This window comes from Notolabrus celidotus, chromosome 19, assembly GCF_009762535.1.
Source record: "Notolabrus celidotus isolate fNotCel1 chromosome 19, fNotCel1.pri, whole genome shotgun sequence".
In the NCBI taxonomy this organism is placed as follows: Eukaryota; Metazoa; Chordata; class Actinopteri; order Labriformes; family Labridae; genus Notolabrus; species Notolabrus celidotus.
Window position 1 is genome coordinate 18744027 of NC_048290.1, and position 21751 is coordinate 18765777.

Consider the following 21751-nt stretch of genomic DNA (forward strand, 5'->3'; position numbering starts at 1 on the left):
GGATACGAGTGATTATGAAGCTTTCAGCCTCGTCATGTTGACTCACCTGGCGATCAGGTAGTCCACCTGCAGCCTCAGCACCTTCTCCATCACACTGCTGTCTCTGATCATGTAACGCAGAGCTCGTAGTCCTGCAGCTCGGACCTCTTTGGCCTCATTCAGCAGCGCTAACCTTAGACTGAGAACAGACAGCAGAAGTATCAGAGCTCCGTCTGCAGCAGAGTGAGAATATGAAGCAGCTCACTCACCACATGAGGATCTCCTCACAGCTGAAGCCCAGTTTCTCCTCGGAGTGACCCACACTACACAGGAGCTGAGCAGAGACACATGCAGAGAGAACAGAGATTAATTCAGTACAGGCCGAGAGAGGGTTCAACTAAAGCTGATCCTCAGCATATCTCGTAGTAGATGGGCGCAGGCTCCAGTCCTGTGTTTGAGATGTTCTCCACCTTCACTGATGTGTTTCAGTTTCACAGAGATAGAGTCAACTCATAACGTCTAAAGCTAGTTATTTAAGATCTCTATAAAGTGCACGCAGGCCTGCTCGCTGTACTTAAGGTCTCTAAAAGTAGTATGGGAGGTAGCGCCTTCAGCTATAAGGCCCCTCTTCTTTAGTATCATCTACTAGTCAGGTTCTGGGAGGCAGACACCCTCTCTAATTTTAAGAGTAGGCTTCACACTTTCCTTTTTGATAAAGCTTATAGTTAGAGCTGGCTCAGGCTTGGACCAGCTTTTAGTTAGGCTGCTATAGGCTTAGGGTGCTATTGGCTCATACTGCTAGAAGAATCCTAGACTGCTAGAAGCTTAGAGTGCTATAGCAGGGGTTCTCAAATTTTTTGGAGCCAGGGACCCCTTACAGGTGAGAAAATAGTCCCAGGACCCCCTCATAATTGTAACACAGATTAAGCACATTAGTGATGTGTCATGATCAAAAGCTGTGGCTCTGAGAGTCGATGCTTTATAGTGAATCAGAAGAGCCTGCTCGCATTGAGAGAGAGCCGGCTCCCAGTTTTTTCCTTTCGCTGCTTAGCTCTCACAGTGCTCAGCCCCAGCTCTGCTCACAGCAGAACTTTGTTTTGATCGGTCAGCATGGCAGCCAATCACATGTGAGGACATAGGATTCAGGTGATGGAGGGGAGGCTGTGTATCGTGGCTACATCTGTTCCTTCCAAGAGGGTCTTCTAGAAGACAGGGCAAATACTCACTGAGAGGAGAAATCTGATCAGCCCATCCAAGCTGAGGCATCTGATTTTTCTCAATGCCAACCTGAGGACATTAATAAAGTTTGCTCGAGTTTGGTTCTGGTTCTGTTTGCTTGAGTTTGTTCTGGTTCTGGTTCTGTTTGCTTGAGTTGGTTCTGGTTCTGTTTACTTGACTTGGTTCTGGTTCTGTTTGCTTGAGTTTGGTTCTGGTTCTGTTTGCATGAGTTCGGTTCTGGTTCGGTTCTGGTTTGGCTCTGGTTCGGTTCTGGTTCCGGTCTGGTTCCGATCTGGTTTTGTTTGCTTGAGTTTGGTTCTGGTTTTGTTTGCTTGAATTTAGTTCTGGTTCTGTTTGCATGAGTTCGGTTCTGGTTCGGTTCTGGTTTGGCTCTGGTTCGGTTCTGGTTCGGTTCTGGTTCGGTTCTGGTTTGGCTTGGCTCTATACTTAAACACTTTCAGAAAATTAACAGTAACAAGACTCACATATCCCTTCGAGCCATCAAATGGTATCATAACAATGGTGTATGCTGTTTTGTAATGACACAGCACAATTTTATAATTTATTAGACATTTATTCAAATTATTTCACGGACCCCCACCCTATGGTTCACAGACCCCCAGGGGTCCCAGGACCCCACTTTGAGAACAACTGTGCTATAGGCTCAAATTGCTATAGGCTTAGACTGCTAGAAGCTTAGACTGCTATAGGCTCAGACTGCTATAGGCTTTAACTGATAGAAGCTTAGACTGCTATAGGCTCAGACTGCTATAGAATCAGACTGCTATAGGCTTAGACTACTCGAACCTTAGACTGCTATAGGCTTAGGCTGCAAGAAGCTTAGATTGCGATAGGCTTAGACTGCCAGAAGTTTAGAGTGCTATAGGCTTAGTCTGCTATAGGCTTAGACTGCTAGAAGCTTAGACTGCTATAGGCTTCCACTGCTATAGGCTCAGACTGCTAGAAGCTTCCACTGCTAGAAGCTTCGCCTGCTATAGGCTCAGACTTAATTTAAATAAGAAAGCTTCATCGAGATTTAAATCTCGTTTTAAAAGTGTCCTGGTTCAGATCAGCAGCAGACATGTAATATAAATCATGGATGAAGCCTTGTCTTGGTCCCTTTGCTCATCTCTCTGAGCTGAACATTCCCTCACGTAACCTGCAGGTAAGACCCCACCTTCTGATCACAGCTGGCCAGTTTAAACATCATGACGTCACGTTTCTTCTCTACCTGTCCCCTGATGTTTCTCACACACCTTCACCAAGTTGTTGAGGTGTCCCAGCTTCCTCATGTTAGACACTTCTCTCTGCTTGGACACGCTCTGAAGGATCTCATGAAGGTTTTCTGCAGGATCTGAAAAACCACACGGGTCAATCTGAACTCAGCATGTTCACGTAAAAAAGGACAGTGCTCACTTCACACAGGTGATCCCTCACACAGGTGAGTCACACTGAAACCATGACTCGGCTACCTGAAACACAAACACAGGTAAATACAGGTACCCACAGCTCAGGAGCTATTCACTCTGTTACAAGCTGCTTGAGGCTGCAGGTTACATTACTCTCATTAACCCTTTATGTGATCATTCACTTTTAATCCATTAGATTAACGTTTGAGAGATTAAAATAATCTGGAGTTTATGATCTCTGAAGATGTGAAGAGTGAGGACAGAAAGTTTATGATTGATCAGGTATTAAATATCTGCTGACTGATTATAACTCACTGACCCGCACGGAGCCGGCAGAGTTAAAGTGTAATCACTGTTAATGTGTGAGCGGGAGTCACAGCCTCACTCTGACACGACAACATCAAAACACACAATGACACAGCATGAAACTACAACGTGCAGAAATAAATGTGTGTGTGTGTCCTCCTGAGGGTTCACTGATCTAACAGGGACACCATCATCATCATCTCTGTAATGAGGACACTTCACATCTCTGATGTCCTGACTCCACAGAGACACTTGAACACAACACTCATACTGAACCTGAAGAGATGCTGAAGTCTTTGAAACAAGAGACAAACTCAAACATGATGGACTCTGCAGAGCCTTTAATACACACACACACACACACACACACACACACACACACACACACACACACACACACACACAGATAGAGAGACGGTTAAAGTGATGCTCAGGCTTCAAACTCACCTCTGTTTAGATCCAGAGGGATGGCTTCCTCTCCGCTTTCATTCCGACCTGTCACAGACACACACACACACACACACACGCACACACACACGCACACACACACACACACACGCGCACACACACACACACACACACACACACACACACACACACACACACACACACACACACACAGTTTAAACCAGACTGTACATCCTTAATGCCCGCGTGTGTGTGTGTGTGTGTGTGTGTGTGTGTGTGTGTGTGTGTGTGTGTGTGTGTGTGTGTGTGTGTGTCACCTCTGATCCGGGAGCTCCTGCTCGGCCGGACTCGGATGCTGCTCACCGCCATCTTTACTGGAGGAGCACTCTGAGGACAGAGAGAGAGTGAGAAAGAGAGAGAGAGAGAGAGAGGGAGAGGGAGAGGAGGGGGGGGATATCGCGAGAATCTGCCTCCTCTTCATCACTGGGACAGAGAGGAAGGACTTCCTCTGACGGAGAAAGGAGTCAGAGATCTCTGCAGGATGAGTTTGATTTAAGATGTCAAACATTATTTATCACAAGCTGCTCACACATGCTCATCACCAGTGTATTTTAAATACCAAATAAAAACTTTTTAAAGTTTTGTTTAATAAAAATTTAGATGAAAGTTTAATTTAAAATAAAAATGTAATGTAAAATAAATTCTCAGATTTTATTCAGTCTGACTCTTGAGATCAAATTTTTACACACAGACCTAAGGATGAGACATTCACTGTAACACGTACATGTCTGACTCTGCACCACACAGTGAATGGAGGGTTAATAAATATGACTTTATATAATCTTCAAAGAAAGAAAACTTTCAATCATTTCAGAAGGTGATGTGTCTGAATGTATCTGAGTTACTGTAGAGATTATAAAGCTTTAGTTTAATCTGTGATAACATGATGATAATCCTGCTCTGAGAATCTGAGAATAAAAACATGTTTCAAGCTGCAGAGAGAAGAGAAGAGTGTGATGAAGAAGATCACTCTGCCAACACGTCCTCCTCTCATCACTACAGGTTACAGTCACACTAATAACCTCAAGATGTTAAACATTATTTATCACAAGCTGCTCACACATGATCATCAGTAGAGTGTATTATAAATAAAATAAAAATAGTTATGTTTAATAAAGAGTTAGATGAAAGTTGAATTCAAATACAAATGTAATGTAAAATAATATTCATGTTTCCTTAAATATACTCTATTCATCCCTATATTATAACATATATTACCATATATAAGATAACATATTACCTTATTGATCCCGGGGGGAATTCAGTTGTTGCAGCAACCCATGCATAAGTACAGTAAAATAAAATAATATCAGTAAAAATAAAAATAGATTTTTTAATTTTTTTTATTTATAACATTTTATTATCATGATAACGTATTGTTATATATACTGTATTGTTGTATATAATGTATTGCAATATATAATATATTGTTATATATACTGTATTGTTATATATAATGTATTGTTAATTATAATGTATCGTCATCACCTTCATGTCCTTGTTAATGTGTTACCTGGCTGGTCTCTGAGCTGCTGTATCTGACGTTAATAAAGTGAGTATCACACAGACCCGTGGGTCTTCTTACATTAAATACAGATTTAAAGAGCAGCTGTGTTTGTTCATTCTCATGTTGAGTGAGTATGTAACAGTCTGAAGCTTGTATAATCTGCAGTAATCTGTGATATAACCTCAGACTAACTGGATCAGCTGTGAGTCACAGGTGAGAGTAGATATATATGTTACTATGGTCTTTAACAGAGAGACTCAGACACCCTGCTGTTTGTGCATCACTCTAAATACCGTCAATATTATAATAAATATCTTAGTGTGAAAATCCGACCGGAAGTGCTCCTTCCTCCTGCTGAGGAAGAGGAGCTGCAGACCACAGAGGAGACTCCACATCCTGCTCTCCGCTCAATAACAGGTTTTTATCCTCTTCTTATTCTCTCACCGTGCTTTACATCAGGACTGATAGGACAGGATCCAGGGTCGATGTAGATCCTGGATCACTGATGGGTGCGTTTATTGATCAGGACGGACAGACAGCTGAGCAGAGCTTCGGGTAAAATCACCGAGGTGTCGATGTTAGCTGCTGACAGGTTCCCTTCTAATGTTAGAGGTGTTTATATGTATATATACATCACACACACACACACGCACGCGCACGCACGCGCGCACACACACACACACATACACACACACACACACACACACACACACACACAGTGAGGCAGCAGGATGAATCCGGCCTGTGTCTCTAACAGCCATCTTTACTCTCACTGAACATCAGCTGATCAGCTCGGATGCTTCAGTGTGTGTGAGGCCGGAGGAGAGACTGTCCCTGTATTGAGCAGGTGTAGTGATCAGGTGTAATGATCAGGTGTAGTGATCAGGTGTAGTGATCAGGTGTAGTGATCAGGTGTAATGATCAGGTGTAATGATCAGGTGTAATGATCAGGTGTAGTGATCAGGTGTAATGATCAGGTGTAGTGATCAGGTGTAATGATCAGGTGTAGTGATCAGGTGTAATGATCAGGTGTAGTGATCAGGTGTAATGATCAGGTGTAGTGATCAGGTGTAGTGATCAGGTGTAGTGATCAGGTGTAGTGATCAGGTGTAATGATCAGGTGTAGTGATCAGATGTAGTGACCAGGTGTAGTGACCAGTTGTAGTGATCAGGTGTAGTGACCAGGTGTAGTTATCAGGTGTAGAGGTCTCTCTATTGCCCGGCTCAGCCCTCAATGGCGACTTTACGCACCGAGCTGTGTGTCTGAGCTGTCATCGGTTTGAGCCACACACACACACACACACACACACACACACACACACACACACACACACACACACACACACACACACACACACACACACACACACTTTAAACAGTTCATCCTGAGAGCAGCTCTGATAATGAACATCTGCATGGTGAGCTGAAACAGGGAGGGCACAGATGATGTCACCTGTTACCTGTGCTTTACCTGTCAGGTCAGCCTGAGCTCCTCACACACACATTCCCTATGTCTGTAACAAACATGATGTCGGCATGTTAAATGTAGTATCAGTGACTTCCTCTTTGTGTTGATGGTGGCGCCCCCTGTGGACGGTGTCATCAGGTGTTATAACTGCCTGACTGTATAAATAATGGACGTAGTCTCCATGACGTCACCCGGCTGTTCCTGAGCACTGTTTTGAAGCCAATCGTTGGCGGCAGCTAGGGGTGTGTGGTAAACCGGTATCAGCACCGTCACCGGTATAATATGTTGCCACAAAATGGATTTTGCAATACCGTAATTACCACGGTAAAGCATTGTTTTCACATAATTTGGGCCAAGTAGTTGTATGTGGGAGATTTACTTACAAGTGAATGCGCATACACTTTTAAGGCCGGTGACACGGAGTCACTGACGCTGTTACTCGAGGAAGTAAACATTTACCGGCGTGCAGAAAGCGAAACAGCCAGCCAAAACACTGCTGATTTGTGGTCCGTCCAGCCGCACCACCGAGCCATATATCAGCCTCACAATACACTATGTTGATAATATGTTGATACACACACACACACACACATCTCCATTCTCCGTCACCCAATCACAAGCCTGCTATCCTGGTCAACACATTCACTGACATCACGTAAAACTGATTATCAACTAATTAACTAACATCATAACTAATTAATAACTAACCCTAGCAAACACCAAACAACCAATCTGTTACAATACAGAGCTGAACAGTTCCCAAATGACTTCTCTGTGTCAGGTGACATGCTTTTAGCAAATTCTGCCAACATACTGTTGAATGGAAACATAAAAATAAGTGTGATGACCACTTGTCCTCCAAAAGCCATGTGACAAACAGAGTGTTGCATCAATAAATTTAAGGATTTCATTAATGGACATTTTATTCACTGACACAAAAAGCACACACTATATGCTGGTAAAATATGTCTAAAGGGTGAAAAACGTAATTCTAAAAATAAAAAAAACGGAATTTGGAAAAAAAAAAAAGGGATTTCATAGGGCCCTATGGTGTGCATGATGACGGACAGTGGGGCAAACATGGTTAGAGCACTGCAGCTCAACAGGCTACCCTGTTTTGGACACAGGCTGCACATCGCTATAGGTAAGTGTCTATGGTCAAACCAAGGTAAGGCAATGTTATTTGTATAGCGCATTTCATACACAAGGGCAACTCAATGTGCTTTACATTAAAACATTAAAAGCATTGGAAAAATTCAGACAAGCATAAAAAAACACAATTAAACTGCGTACACTTACAACACAGAACAAACAGAGCCAGAATCATGTTTTTAAAAGACTACCCCATTTCATGTTGGAAAACCGTGATATAATACCGTTATCGCGATATGAAGGAAAAATACCGTGATATAAATTTTAGGTCATATCGCCCACCACTAGCGGCAGCCATATTGGAAATGCTGAACACATCCAAACTTAGTGTGAGGTAAAGAGGCGGAGTTTGAGCCTCCTAGCCAACAGCTATGTGTTCCTGCCTGTCAATCAAGTCAGTCATGTCCTTATTTGGGCAAAATTCGTAATCTGAATATCTTCTGAACCGTTGCGTTATAAATAAACTCACCTCCAATACAGTGTGTGCCGATAGAGAAATTAGCTACATAGACCCAAGCCGTTTTTTGAACCAGGCTGTAAACATGTTTATTTAAAGATCGGCTCTTTGAATGGGTGTGTATGTGGTTTCCGGTGTTTCTGCAGCCAACCTCTAGTGGACGCTCGAGGAACTGAAGTTTATAACACTTCAGCATGGGCTTCATGTTTCAAGAGCGGAGGTTACCGCTTGGTGCGGACACGTAGATGATGTCAATACAGGAAGCGATCCGTGTGTGTGTGTTTGTGTGTATATCTGCATAAATACGGGCCAGGGTACACACACACACACACACAGACCTGAGAGCAGCCTGAGGCAGCAGGTACAGTTGGAGGAGCATCATGATGTAGTTTCTCTCTGTGATGATGAGTCTGAATCTTCGTCTCTGAGTTTAAAGATGTTTCTGTGACTCTTAATGTCACAGCTGATCCTTCATGAACTTCATGAAGTGTTACTAGAAAGACAGCGTCACTGTGACCTTCAGGGAACAGAAGATGTTCTCTCAGTAGGAACTAATACACAAGTCCGTCTCACAGAGAGACTGAGAGTTCTGTTCATCCTCTCCTCCGTCTGATAAACACGTTCGTTTCACTTCAAGTCTTTATTCTGATAAACTCCCCCCCCTCTCTCTCCCCCCACCCCCCTCTCTCTCTCTCTCTCTCTCTCTCTCTCTCTCTCTCTCTCTCTCTCTCTCTCTCTCTCTCTATCTCTCTCTCTCTCAGGATGTCGGTCAGGATGGAGATGGATATGGGTGGAGTAGCTCGGGCTCCGGTCTCGATCCTCCCTGCTGCAGAGATCAAGTCCACCTTGAAACCAGAACAAGAGAGACCCCGTTGTGCCAGCACGCCGTGCTCCCCCATCAGAGGGACGGTGGCTGGGTACCAGATCCTCCACATGGACTCCAACTACCTGGTGGGCTTCACCACGGGGGAGGAGCTGCTGAAGCTGGCCCACCGGTGGTCAGAGGGGGGTCCAGAGAAGAGCCCGGTCTCAGAGTCTGTGCCGGGATCGGTCCAGACCCCTAAGTCGGTGGACCTGGGAGTCCACCGGTCTTCCCGGGTCTTCAAAGCCAGGAGTCGATACTACCAGCCTTATGACATCCCTGCCTCCAGCGGGAGGAGGCGGAGACGCATGCCCAGCTCCTGTGAGACCTTCCTCAGACCCCCTGCCAATGGGGAGACAGGACGGGGTCTGCACGCCCCCCTACCCCTCTGTCTGCTGAAAGGGAAGAGGGCCCAGTCCAAGTCCTTGGACTACCTGAACCTGGACAGACTGAGTCTGAAAGAGTCTACAGACACAGAGGTGTTACAGTACCAGCTGCAGCACCTCACGCTGCGGGGGGAGCTGCGGGGGGAACGTGTGTTTACCAGGAACAAGACTTGAAGCTGGACCTGGTCCTGATTTAGACCCCCTCTGGGATTAGGTGCTATTTCCAGCTCGCTTTCTTCAACTCAGATTACAGTAGCTCCTGTACGAGGAGTGTGATAATCCAGTTAGATTATCACGAGGGGGGGAGGGGTGGAGGGGTGAAGGGGTGGAGGGGGGGAATAATGTGAATCATATAAACTTAGCAATAACAGGTTAGTGCGTGTGTGTGTGTGTGTGTGTGTGTGTGTGTGTGTGTGTGTGTGTGTGTGTGTGTGTGTGTGTGTGTGTGTGTGTGTGCTTGTGCTTGTGCGTGTGCTAGTCTGTGTGTGTCTTCAGAAGCACATATCACTGAACCTGCTCTGCTCTCTGTCACAGGTCACCTGTTCCCCTGTCAACAGGTGTTTGTGTCAGACTGCACTCCGGTCAGAGCGATGACCTGATATCAGGAAGGTTATTGATTTATTGATCTCTTATCAGAGCAGAGTTTCATCCTCATCGGAGTGAAGATGACCCGTTATTATTAGACTGAACCTATCAGACAGGTCCAAAGGTGTGTCAGGTGTGTGAGGTGTGTCAGGCGTGTCAGGCGTGTCAGGTGTGTAAGGTACCTGATGAGTCTCTTAGTTTGTGTTTCTATTTATTAATATGCTTTAGAAAATACACACCTGTGAATCTTTAGTGTTTTCACAGCAATGCGCAGAGCCAGTGTGTGTTTCTACAGGATGTGTGTATGTGTGTGTCTAAGTGTGTGTGTGTGTGTGTGTGTGTGTGTGTGTGTGTGTGTGTGTGTGTGTGTGTGCGTGTGCGTGTGTATGTGTGTGTGTGTGTGTATGTGTGTGTTCTCTGCAGTGTAGAAACGTTCTGACTACCTGTGGGACTGTTCCTGCAGACTGTGAGCAGTGCGGCTCAGTCAGCTGATCAGTCAGCTGATCACCTCTGCAGTTACCTGTACATAATGAAGCCATGTGAACACCTGTGCACCTCTGAGTGACATCACACTCTTTGATTTTAGTGTTTGATGATGAAGAGGAAACTCGATAGACGGCGCTCCGCCTGATGATCTGAGGACGTCATGGATCTTTAGTTCTGTAGATACTGAGTCAGTCTGAGGAATGACACGTGTGTGTGTGTGACGTGATGAGCCTGTGACCTCTGACCTTTGAAGGGTCACAGTTGGTGATCCCACCTGGGACAGAGGAGAGCCAGGACGTCCAGGTCCTCTACAGATGGACTTTAACTCTGAACTTTGACCTTTATTCATATTTGGATGTGACCACAATGTTTCTATGCTTAGTTTATACTGTGATGTTATTATTATAATTATTATTTTGTTATTATATATATTATACTATTATTATTATTATTATTATATAATTATTATTCAGAATGTTGGTCTAAAGCAGGTTTCTTCATTTTCTTCCTTATGAAGCCGGTTCATTCTGACATTCTAACGTACTAACGTTCTAACGCTCAGTCTGTCCCTGACGGGCCGCTGTGTCCCGTGGTTCAGTCTTCACCTCCTGCATGTTAGTTTGGTCCTGTTTGAATCTTCATCCCATCAGGATCAGATCTTTGTTGAAACCATGCTTCAGGTTTTGAGTCTCTTTAAAGTGACGTGCAGTAATTTTAATATTAGTAATCTTTACTCTCTGCCGTGTTCATGATTCAGCTCTTCATGTGGCCTGACTCCACAGCAGAAGACATGTTCAGGTTTTACTCTGAGTGCTTTCTGTTCAGCTGTTGGCAACTTAAAGAAGCTTAACTTACTGCAAACATCTGAGCGTCAGATTTCCTGAAGAGCGCCACCTACAGGTGATCTTCATTCGCTCAGATATCCTCGTCCAACTTTAAGTTCACTTCTTCTTTAGTTTATTTTAGAAACGTTCAGAGTTCACGAGTTAGGATGAGATCGCAGGTGAGTCTCTACCTGAGGCCGCAGGTGAGTCTCTACCTGAAGCTGTATGTGAATCACTACCTGAAGCTGCAGGTGTGTCTCTACCTGAGTCCGCATGTGAGTCTCTACCTGAGGCCACAGGTATGTCTCTACCTGAGGCTGCAGGTGAGTCTCTACCTGAGGCCGCAAGTGAGTCTCTACCTGAAGCTGCAGGTGAGTCTCTACCTGAAGCTGCCGGTGAGTCTCTACTTGAGGCCGCATGTGAGTCTCTACCTGAGGCTGCAGGTGTTCTTACAGGTGAAGGTTCCAGTCAAAGTGCCATTAATGGTGGACCTGCTGGCTGCACACGTTTCAGTTTGATGCTCATTTTAATATTCTGTAGTGAAACAAGTTAAAGTCAGTTTGATTTAGTGTGCAGCTGTCTGTCCACGCTGACGTGCTTTAAAGTTGAGGTACGTCCGCGCTGACGTGCATCCACACTGATGTGCGTCCACGCTGACATGCGTCCACGCTGACGTGCGTCCACGCTGATGTGCGTCCACGCTGACGTGCGAGTGTTTCTGTAAAGACTCTTATAATCTGATATAATCTAACAGGATGTGTTTCTACTTATTTTATTCACACACACACACACACACACATACACACACACACACACACACACACTCTGTAAACATGAGGTGGAGGTGATTTACTGCTGATATTGAGTATTTGAGTTCGACTTTGTGTAATCTCACAGATTAACAGCTGCTGATTAGATTGATGGAGACTGACTCTACTGCCAAGACCAGGACCCTGATTTAAAGCTTGTAATCCTCTGTTGACTCTGGTTCACCTCACTCTGTCTGTGGATCACTCTTATGCACTCTTATTAAAGCCAAACTGAAGTGTACACCTGATGTAACCGATGACTGTTCAACGATTAAACATCATTTAAACTGAAACTCTCTGAGTCTGTGTCTGTGTGTGATCTTTAGTACACCAGTGTTCCAACTCTTTCTGCTCCTCTTCATAAATGTCTCTACAGCTGATTCGTTTTTGTCACAGCTGTCAGCTGAGTTCTTGGATGGACGGACGGACAGACAGAGACAGACAGCAGTAGGATCTTTATTTGGCAAACATACGGTCAGATTAAACGTATCAAAATCATCTAACAGTAAATTCACAACATAAGGTGCTTTAATTCACAGTTGAATGATGATCCATCAGATTCATCCTGATAAGATCATGAACATTACGGGTCTACAGAGAGTTGAGCGGCCCGGTGTTTGAACAGGGTCGGTCTGAAGCTAAACCAGAGACGTATGGCACACGCTAAAACTGAGAGTCTGAGGTTCAAGAGCTGAGACACACGGAGAAAGAGAGAGACAGAAGCACATGAAAACATGATGAAACATGGAGGGAGGTGTGTGTGTGTGTGTGTGTGTTTGTGTTTGTGTTTGTGTGTGTGTGTGTTTGTGTGTGTGCGTGTAGGTGTGTGTGTGTTCTTGTGTGTGTGCGTGTAGGTGTGTGTGTGTGTGTGTGTGTGTGCGTGTGTGTGTGTGTGTGTATGTGTATGTGTGTGTGAGAGATGGGGGTCAGACTGTCTTCTACATCCGGGTCTCCTCTGGCAGCCGGCTCATGTAGTCCTGCAGGGCCTGATGGAGAGGAAGCCACTTCTTCACGGAGGCCTTCAGAGCGATGATCCACCTAAAGGTGAAAGACACCCCTGTTTATGTTTCATAAACCAATCACAGACCAGGAGCTGCACGAACAGCGGAGTCTTACTCTGACAGACTCTTCATGCTGCCTGCCTCACCTGTTCATGAGAACAATATAAAGTAAGCTCCTCCTTCTACACGAGGGTAGATCTACTTCAAACAGGAAGATGATGCTTCACCTCTGTCTCACTGTGTCCATGTGAATCTAAACGCCCTCTCACATCGGACCCAGAGGTCAGAGGTCAGCGTGTTTGCTCACCGTTTGTTTTCGTCTGGGTTTTCTGCACACAGGTAGAACGTCTTGAACTCATCAGACGGAGGCTTCAGCTCGATGGTGGACTTCTTGGATCCAAATGGCTGCTCTCTCACCAGGTACCCCTGCAGGTAGATCCCACCTGAGGACACACGGCAGAATGTACAGTTATTAACAAACACGTCTCTGAATGATCAGCTCAGAGGACAGAAATTCTAAAACTCTGATAGGAAGAACGTTGGCTGGAAATCTGTTTGTCTGCAGAAACACTGAATAACACTGATGATGTGTGAATTATGAGTGTGTTACAAAAACCTTCAAATCAGGTCTAAACTGAGGACATAGCCTGAATGCAGCCAATCAGAAGAACCTGCACCAGACCACCACACATCTAATCAAGGATCTGACCCTGAATAGATGAGGGGGAATCGGACACAAATGCCGACCACGTGGGGTCTTAGAGTTACTCCAAACTGAATAAAGACTAAAATCACAGACGATCAGACAAAGAGGGGGAAACAAGGGTCAAAACGAAGAGGTTCCTTTAATTCAACAAGCTTTACAAGATCAGGAGGAAACTGAACGCTGCGGAGCAGATGACAGGAAACCAACTGACCGGGAAGACTCCTCAACTCAGAGGCTTCCAGGGACGCCTGAGACCAGAACTAAAAGACCGGGATGAAGACCTGCCCCACTTCAAGAGAACAAGAGAGAGAGGGGCCGCACTGTTGGAGAGGTTTCATGATGCTCAAACACAACGTAGAGAACATGAAGAGATCCTGACTCAGAGGCAGAGCCTCACACAGACCTGCTCCAGACCAGGAATTATCAGACTCACACACCTGTTCTAGACCAGGAATCTTCAGACACACAGACCTGATATGGTCCGATGGTCTGATGGTATGATGGTCTGATCATCTGATGGTCTGATGGTCTGATGGTCTGATGGTCTGATGGTCTGATAGAGTCTGATAGGGTCTGATAGGGTCTGATAGGGTATGATGGTCTGATAGGGTCTGATGGTCTGATGGTTTGATGGTAGTCTGGATCGTGATGTTAGAGAGAGTACCTCGTGCGTGTGTGGCTCTGATCCCGCTGTACATGAACAGGCAGCCGTCCTTCAGAATGCAGTAATGCTGGACCCAGACGTCCCGGCTTCTGTCCATCTTATGAAGGAGTCCTAAACACTCTGGGCTCTTCACGGCCAGCGGGGGCAGGCTGGAGTTATGGAGGGTCACATCGACCCACACATGCTTCTACATCAGGAGGGAGATTAGAGTCAGGATGAGAAACCAGAGGGACACATTCGATATGATCACACAGCTGAGAGTAATCCAGACCTCACCTGTGTGACAGGGTGCACGGCCTTCTCCATCGCTTCCAGCCACCTGAGTTTACAAACACACACGGTCAGCACGTCTGAATCATAACCGTCTGAGTTTATCAACATGTGGAGGTAAAGAAGCTAATGCAGGTTTCTGTAAACAAACTCAGAATGAAACTTTCTGAGTGCTCTCACAGACCCCTGTTTCTCTCTGAGCGTCTTTAAGAACATCTAAAGTCATGTGAGGCTCGGACCTCAGAGATCTGATTGTCAGCGTACCTCTTCATCTCCTGGTTGGAGGTCGCACAGAAGAAGTAAACTCGGTTTCCCTCCTGAGGTCGACACTTAAACGCGAATGGTTTCCCCAGAGAGACATCCAGTCCCACCTCGGCCGCCTCCAGCTTCACCCCCGACAGAGCCTGCCTCTTCCCCTCATCCTGGAACAAACAGGAAGTGACATCAAAAGGACTGTTCCTGTCTATGAACACATGAAGATGAGGATGAGGATGCTCACCCGCTTGTGTCTATAGTAGTAGAGGCAGCAGTCGTGTGTGAGGACAAACCACCTCTTCCTCCAGCCTTTAATCAGACCCGACTGTGTGCGCTTGTGAAGGTAACCTCGACACGCTGGGCGGGGAGTGTTAGGACACAGAGCGATGTCTGACCCTACAGTCAGAGTCAGGATGTCTGGACCTTTAACAGAAACATTAAATTTTCATCAACACAAACAAATACTCAGGTTTCAAACTGTTCAAACAAACATCAGCAGGATGATCCTCCTACAGATCAAACATTGAGGTAGACCCAATGTACGGATCCACGCTGACAGTATAACTTTCCTTTGTGTGTATATGTGTGTGTGTGTGTGTGTGTGTGTGTGTGTGTGTGTGTGTGTGTGTGTGTGTGTGTGTGTGTGTGTGTGTGTGTGTGAACGATGTACCTTGTCTGGCCAGCTCAGCGGCCTCAGAGTGAGGGATGCTCGTCACATCAGTTCCATTCACAGCCAGGACGAAATCTCCTACGATAAGCCCTGCCTCCTCTGCAGCGCCATCTAAAGGACGAAGACAGAGCACACGTTCAGACAGACAGACAGACAGACAGACAGACAGACAGACAGACAGACAGACAGACAGAGCACCTGCTGAGAGGTGAGTTCACTTACTCGTGTCGACCTCGGTCACCACGATGGGTTTAGTGAACTGGATCCTGAATCCCCACGGGTACTCTCCTGACCCCTTACTGATCCTCACGGTTCGCTCTCGAGCTGCGGAGACCAGAGAGGGTTCAGATCAGAGCTGCATTCAGACTCACTCTAACCTCTGAGACTACACACTCCACATGGACCTCCTCAGGTCTCTGAGTCTTACTGGACACAGTTCTGGTCCCGGTGTTCAGACTGGGGGGGATGGTTCCTGAGGGGACCTCGTCTCCCTGATAAATCCAGGCGGAGGAGTGGAACGTTTCCGTATAAAAGCCTCGGTCCTCGCCGTCTCCGGCTGAGAAGTCCATGGAGCGAGTTTCTTCTGAGACTGAGAGACAGCAGAGAGAGATCACATGACACACCTCTCTGATGACATCATCAACACACAGCTGACTGAGTCTGTAAACAACATGTTAGCTTTATAGAGACAAATGCTGTCAAGGTTAGGGTCAGGGTCAGATCTATATCGAGACGCCATCACTGAGAGGAGGGAGCTACAATATACGGTCCTGACCTGACTCCTCGGTGACGTCGCTGGTGATGGAGCTCCCTGCTGCAGAGCTCCACTGCTTGCTCTCTCTGAAGAGCTTCCTCCTCTTGGCCCAGTGATCAGATCCAGAAGAGTCCGCCTCTATATGAGCCACAGGCTTCAGATGCTCCTTGTTGTCCATGGACGCTGTGGATCATGACAGAGACGGTTAGACTGACAGAGTTCAGAGTTCATTTGAGACCAGCTCACAGACTGCTCCGTGACTTACATCTGGATGCGGACTGCCTCTCAGTCCTGTAGGTCTGGCTGAGCTCTCTGAACTCTGAAGCTCTGACAGAGCCAGATGGAGAGAGTGCAGGTCTGTGGTCTGTGTCCTGGGTCTTTGGGCTGCTGTTTGGGTCGGTCTCCTCTGTGACCCTGCTCGTGGTCAGTGGCTCCATGCAGCAGTCCTCCACAGAAGCTCTCCGGTGTTTTACCACACAGCTGTCGGGGGAGAGCCTGGAGTCCACCTGCAGGAGTCTCTGCTGCAGTGCTCCTGGGCAGACGCTGCACCCTGAGGACCTCCTGCTTGTGGGGGTAGCTGGGACTGAGTCCTCTGTGTTTGTGTCGTCCAGCTGACGGTGGAAGAAGTCTGCAGGGTCGCTCTGCAGGATGTGTTCCTCTGAGCCGCTGCAGGACGGAGGGATGACCTGTATCATGAAGGACCTCCTGCTGAGCTCCTCCTCTGTCAGAGGCTCTGGGCTCTGAAGCTCCATCTCCACCATCTCCTGGTCAAACCCGCTGTCTGCTACCTCACACTGGCCCACTTTAAGTCCACAGTCTGCATCGTCCACACTCTCCGTCTTACTGACGCTCTGTCTGAAGTCCTGCCGTCTCAGATCTGTCAGGTTGTACCTGATGCTGCTCCGTCTGCGACTCTCCACACCGACCGGGAACGAGTCATCTGGAGTTTCCTCAGACGAGGTCACGTAGAAGGGACTGAGCAGAGACCGATTCCCGTCCAGGCTCTGTGGGATCTCCCAGACGGGTTTGTGGCTCACCTTTGTGTGAAGAGAACTGAAACTTCCTGCTCCAAAAACAAAGAACCCGTCCTCGGTGTGCTGAGCCGTCTCTGGACCCTCAGCCTGCAGAGGGAGAGAGCACAGCAACAAGGAGGAGAAGGATTCACTGCAGGGGAGCAGGAGGTCCTGATCCTGGATCATACTGAGACCCTCTGAGGTCCCGGGATATGTTTGCCGTCTCTTCTTTGGTATCAGACACGCTTTGTGTTCTACGGTGGAGATGCTGTTGTTCCTGATCCAGGACTTTCTCTGCTGATGGTTAATGAAGTCTTTGATGAAGCTGGATCTGTTGGTGGACACGGACGGTCTCATGAGCGAGGGATCGAAGCTCTCACAGTCTGATAACTGATCGAACGAAGGCGATCGATCGATGGGGCGTCTCAGGTCTTCCTCAGAGGTGGTGTTTGGAGGATGAAGCTCAGCCTGCTGTCGGTCTGTGATCCTGCAGGAGGACAGATCCTGGGCCAGCTCCTCCAGCAGGTTCTGTTTAAAGTCTGCAAACTCTCGGGGGGGCGGGATTTCCCACAGCTCATCAGCGCTGAAGCTTCTCTGGAGGTGTTTCCTCTTCCCCTGAGGTTTGGACTTGAAGACGGGAGGAGGGCTGAGCATCTGTTCCTCCAACATGAACTCTGACAGCGGCTGTCGGTGGTCGCTGCAGCACTCGGGCAGGTTTTGGGCGGCCCACATGGGAGGGGGACTGATGGGTTCTGCACTGCCGACGGAGGTCTGTTCCCCTGAGCTCCCGAAGGTGAACCTGTAGTTGGCGCTGTGATTGGTCCCCTGGTCTGACTCGTTGTTTGGCGTCCAGCTCCTCTCACAGCTGGAGTTCAGGAACATGTCGGCGGCATTGGCGCTCTGGTTCATGAACACAAACGTAGTCTTCAGGCCGGACAAGTTGGACTGAAGGAACTCTTGGATCTCCAGTTTGAGGTTGGACCCGGAGCAGTTGATGTTCATGATGTTGGTGATGGGGGTCGAGGTCGTGCTTTCAGATAAAGGTTCGTGTGACTGCTGAAACGTGATCTTTGCATTTGACTCATCCATTTCATCGACAGAGACGGACGTCACAATCTTCACGCCTTTCTCTTTGTCCTCCGTGGTCTTTGAATAAATGCTCTTCCCCTGGAGTAATGAATTCACGTCATAGTCCTGTTTAAATCTCTTCTCTTTGGGTGGAGCGTGGTTATATTTCTCCTCATCCTCAGATCCTATCCGAGCGTTTTCCTTTCGAAGAGAATCAACTTCACCTTTTTCAACCGTGTCGTCCTTGTAGCCGACACTGTTACTCTTGCTCTGTTTGTGGAAGATGTACGGAGACACGCTCTCTGAAAGACCAAGACAACAGAGTTAGATCTAAAACCACAACTCCCAATACAGACATGATTCTGTAGAGGAAATCACTGCATTAAAAACAGAGATGACTCTGTAGTGGAGAGACTGCATTAAGAACAGATATGACTGTAGTGGAAATCACTGCATTAAAAACAGACATGACTCTGTAGTGGAGAGACTGCATTAAGAACAGATATGACTGTAGTGGAAGTCACTGCATTAAAAACAGACAAGACTCTGCAGTGGAGGTCACTACATTAAAAACAGACATGACTCTGTAGTGGAAGTCACTGCATTATGGCTCTCCTCTTCTTCTTCTTCTTCTTCTTCTTCTTCTTCTTGTTTTTCTTGTTTTTCTTGTTTTTCTTGTTTTGTTGTATCTCATGAGAGGGGTCTGAGTAAAGCCCAGTATTCAGTCACTTGTCCTCTGCAGGTGTGGGGAAGTCCTCTAATTGTTTTCGTGTGTGCAGGTGTGTGAGAAATGTGACTCAGCTAAGCAGCAGATTAACCTCACAGCACGCGCCCCGCCCAAATCTCCAACTCACGTTTACTGCTGCTGGAGCTCTTCCTCCTCCTGCTGCTCCTCCTCCTCCCCCTCTTACTCATGGTGGAGTTTAAATGAGGATCTCTGTGAGGCTGTGAGATAAAAACAGACCGGAGGCAACATTTTAACCTTCAGGAGCTTTAATGTTGTATACTAAAACTTTGACACCTGTCCAACAAGAACCAAAGAGAGGAGGCCTGAACGTGACTATCTCTGTAGTTTACACGAAGTTTAAAACTCAAAGGAAGGAGATTCTATAGATATATTTAGATATATTTAATGCTTTATAAATAAATATATATATTTTGATACTGTTTATATTTAAATATATTGAATAGTGTATATATTTATATATATTCAATAGTGTATATATTTATATATATTCAATAGTGTATATATTTATATATATCTAATAGTGTATATTTGAATATATTGAACAATATATATATTTATATATATCTAATAGTGTATATTTGAATATATTGAACAATATATATTTATATATATCTAATAGTGTATATATTTATATATATTTAATCCTGTTTATATTTATATATATTTAATAGTGTATATATTTGAATATATTTGATAGTGTATATATTTATATATCTAATAGTGTATATTTTTATATATATTTGATAGTGTATATAGTAGAGAGAGGGTTGGTGTGGAGCAGGATCACTGGTGTTCAAACTAACAGAATTTGGCTACTCCATCAGACAGCTGCTGCCATCAGATCTCATTAAGCAGCTGCTCTAAAGCTGATCCATCCAGTCTGAATAAATCACTATCAGCTGATTCGTCTCCATCATCATCATCATCATCATCACCATCATCATCATCATCACCAGCATCAGATTATTCTCCTTAACGTCAAATCATTTCAACAACATACATGCTAACAGTACACAGGCTCTCCATGCACGGCAAACCCACGCTACAGAGCTATCCATCCATCATCCATCCATCATCCATCCATCATCCATCCATCATCCATCCATCCATCCATCATCCATCCATCATCCATCCATCCATCCATCCATCCATCCTTCCATCCATCCTCCATCCATCCATCCATCCACCCATGCATCCATCCATCCATCCATCCATCCATCCATCCATCCATCCATCCATCCATGTTTATCCCACACACAGTCACACTTCAGATTTAAAGGAGCAGTTCAGAGTCCAGCAGGTAAAATCGGAGGTGAGGGGACGGCAGGTTTAAAGCTCAGGACGATCTGTGGATCAAAAACTTTCCTCAGGAACTCAGACTGACTCACCTTCTGGTTATGGTCCCTGTGGTCTGCTCTCAGACCTGCATGAATCCTGTATGAAGACCGTTGTCTGAATCCTGTATGAAGACAGTAGCCTGAGTCCTGAAGTCCAGTGCCAGCCGGTCCTCCTCTGCGTCTGTCTGTGCGTCTCAGACTGCTCCACTTCTTATTGATTCTATTCTGACTGTAAAGCAGCTTATTACCTGTAATCTGATGAGGCTCAGGTGATGTCAGTGTAAGGCCGTTTATTCATGGCTGATGAGGCTGCTGCACGCTGAATGAGAGCGATTAAAGGAAGAAGACTGAAGCTCTTTAGATGTGTTTTATATGAAAGAAAAGAAGTATTATTCTCTTCCTCCTCCTGAAAACTCATCATCATCCTCTCTGTACTGAACTCTGCTCATTCTGTACCAGCTAACCACAGACTGTGTAAAGGACCTAACAGCACATACCTCATGTGAAGCCATAATTTTGCAGTTCCCCCTGCTGACTGTCTGCAGTATAGGTCATGAGCCCCGCCTCCTCCATGTTAACGGATGGGACATGGGTCCCCATTGTAAAATCAAACACAGGTCAAAGAATGTTTGTAAAACATGGTTTCTGTCATTATAGTTAGTTCTTATCGTGCTGATTTATGTCTCAGTGTTCATGTTTCTGTTTACTTTGAATTAGTTATTGATGATATAAAAAGAGGGATAAAGACGGATCAGTTTAGATCTGACTCTTCTTTAGAACGTTGACTTTTCTCTCCGAATTCTGACATCAAAGACAGAATTCTAAAATGTTGTCTTTGATCTTAAAGACAGAATTCTAAAATGTTGTCTTTGATCTTAAAGACAGAATTCTAAAATGTTGTCTTTGATCTTAAAGACAGAATTCTAAAATGTTGTCTTTGATCTTAAAGGCAGAATTCTGAGAAAAGGGTGAGACTTCAAAATAAGTTTTCAGGCCCCTCTCCTTTGGAATCATCTACCAGTCAGGGTCCGGGAGGCAGACACCCTCTCTACTTTTAAGAGTAGGCTTCAAACTTTCCTTTTTGATAAAGGTTATAGTTTGAGCTTGCTCATGGTTGGACCAGCTCTTATTGATGCTGCTATAGGCTTAAACTGCTATAGGCTTTGACTGATTTAGGCTTACACTGGGAACCCTAACCCTGACTTCCAGCCCTCCAACCCACTTCCAGATTGAGACTGTTTGAGGTGTATTATTTTAAGGTGTAGAACCCCGTCCTGCCACTAGAGGCAGCTCTGAGGTGGATGAGACAGGTAAAGGTGCGTTCAGATCAAGTAGCCGACTCCACAGTG

General features: G+C 45.8%; 3 protein-coding genes across 3 annotated transcripts in view; 1 reads left to right on the plus strand and 2 right to left on the minus strand.

The window, feature by feature from the left end:
- The window catches only part of LOC117830740 (rapamycin-insensitive companion of mTOR-like), a 17179-nt gene extending 13485 nt beyond the window's left edge, over positions 1 to 3694 (minus strand). Inside the window, exons 1-5 of the mRNA XM_034709003.1 lie at positions 3638 to 3694; positions 3360 to 3407; positions 2454 to 2551; positions 249 to 313; positions 47 to 178 (exon numbers count right to left, since the gene is read on the minus strand). Of these exons, the coding sequence (XP_034564894.1) occupies positions 47 to 178; positions 249 to 313; positions 2454 to 2551; positions 3360 to 3407; positions 3638 to 3689 (395 nt within the window). The 5' untranslated portion in view covers positions 3690 to 3694. The remainder of the gene's footprint in view (positions 1 to 46; positions 179 to 248; positions 314 to 2453; positions 2552 to 3359; positions 3408 to 3637) is intronic.
- A 1531-nt stretch (positions 3695 to 5225) lies between these two features.
- Positions 5226 to 9507, plus strand: macir (macrophage immunometabolism regulator). Its single transcript, XM_034709893.1, has 2 exons — positions 5226 to 5304; positions 8726 to 9507. The coding sequence occupies exon 2, from the start codon at positions 8727 to 8729 to the stop codon at positions 9384 to 9386; it is 660 nt and encodes a 219-aa protein (XP_034565784.1). The 5' UTR covers positions 5226 to 5304; position 8726; the 3' UTR covers positions 9387 to 9507.
- A 3259-nt stretch (positions 9508 to 12766) lies between these two features.
- pdzph1 (PDZ and pleckstrin homology domains 1) lies at positions 12767 to 19232 on the minus strand. Its single transcript, XM_034710209.1, has 12 exons — positions 19172 to 19232; positions 16502 to 18619; positions 16258 to 16419; positions 15910 to 16071; positions 15705 to 15806; positions 15483 to 15593; positions 15057 to 15235; positions 14822 to 14979; positions 14564 to 14606; positions 14288 to 14474; positions 13225 to 13360; positions 12767 to 12954 (listed from the first exon to the last, which is right to left on the minus strand). The coding sequence occupies exons 1-12, from the start codon at positions 19230 to 19232 to the stop codon at positions 12855 to 12857; spliced, it is 3519 nt and encodes a 1172-aa protein (XP_034566100.1). The 3' UTR covers positions 12767 to 12854.
- Positions 19233 to 21751: the final 2519 nt, after the last annotated feature.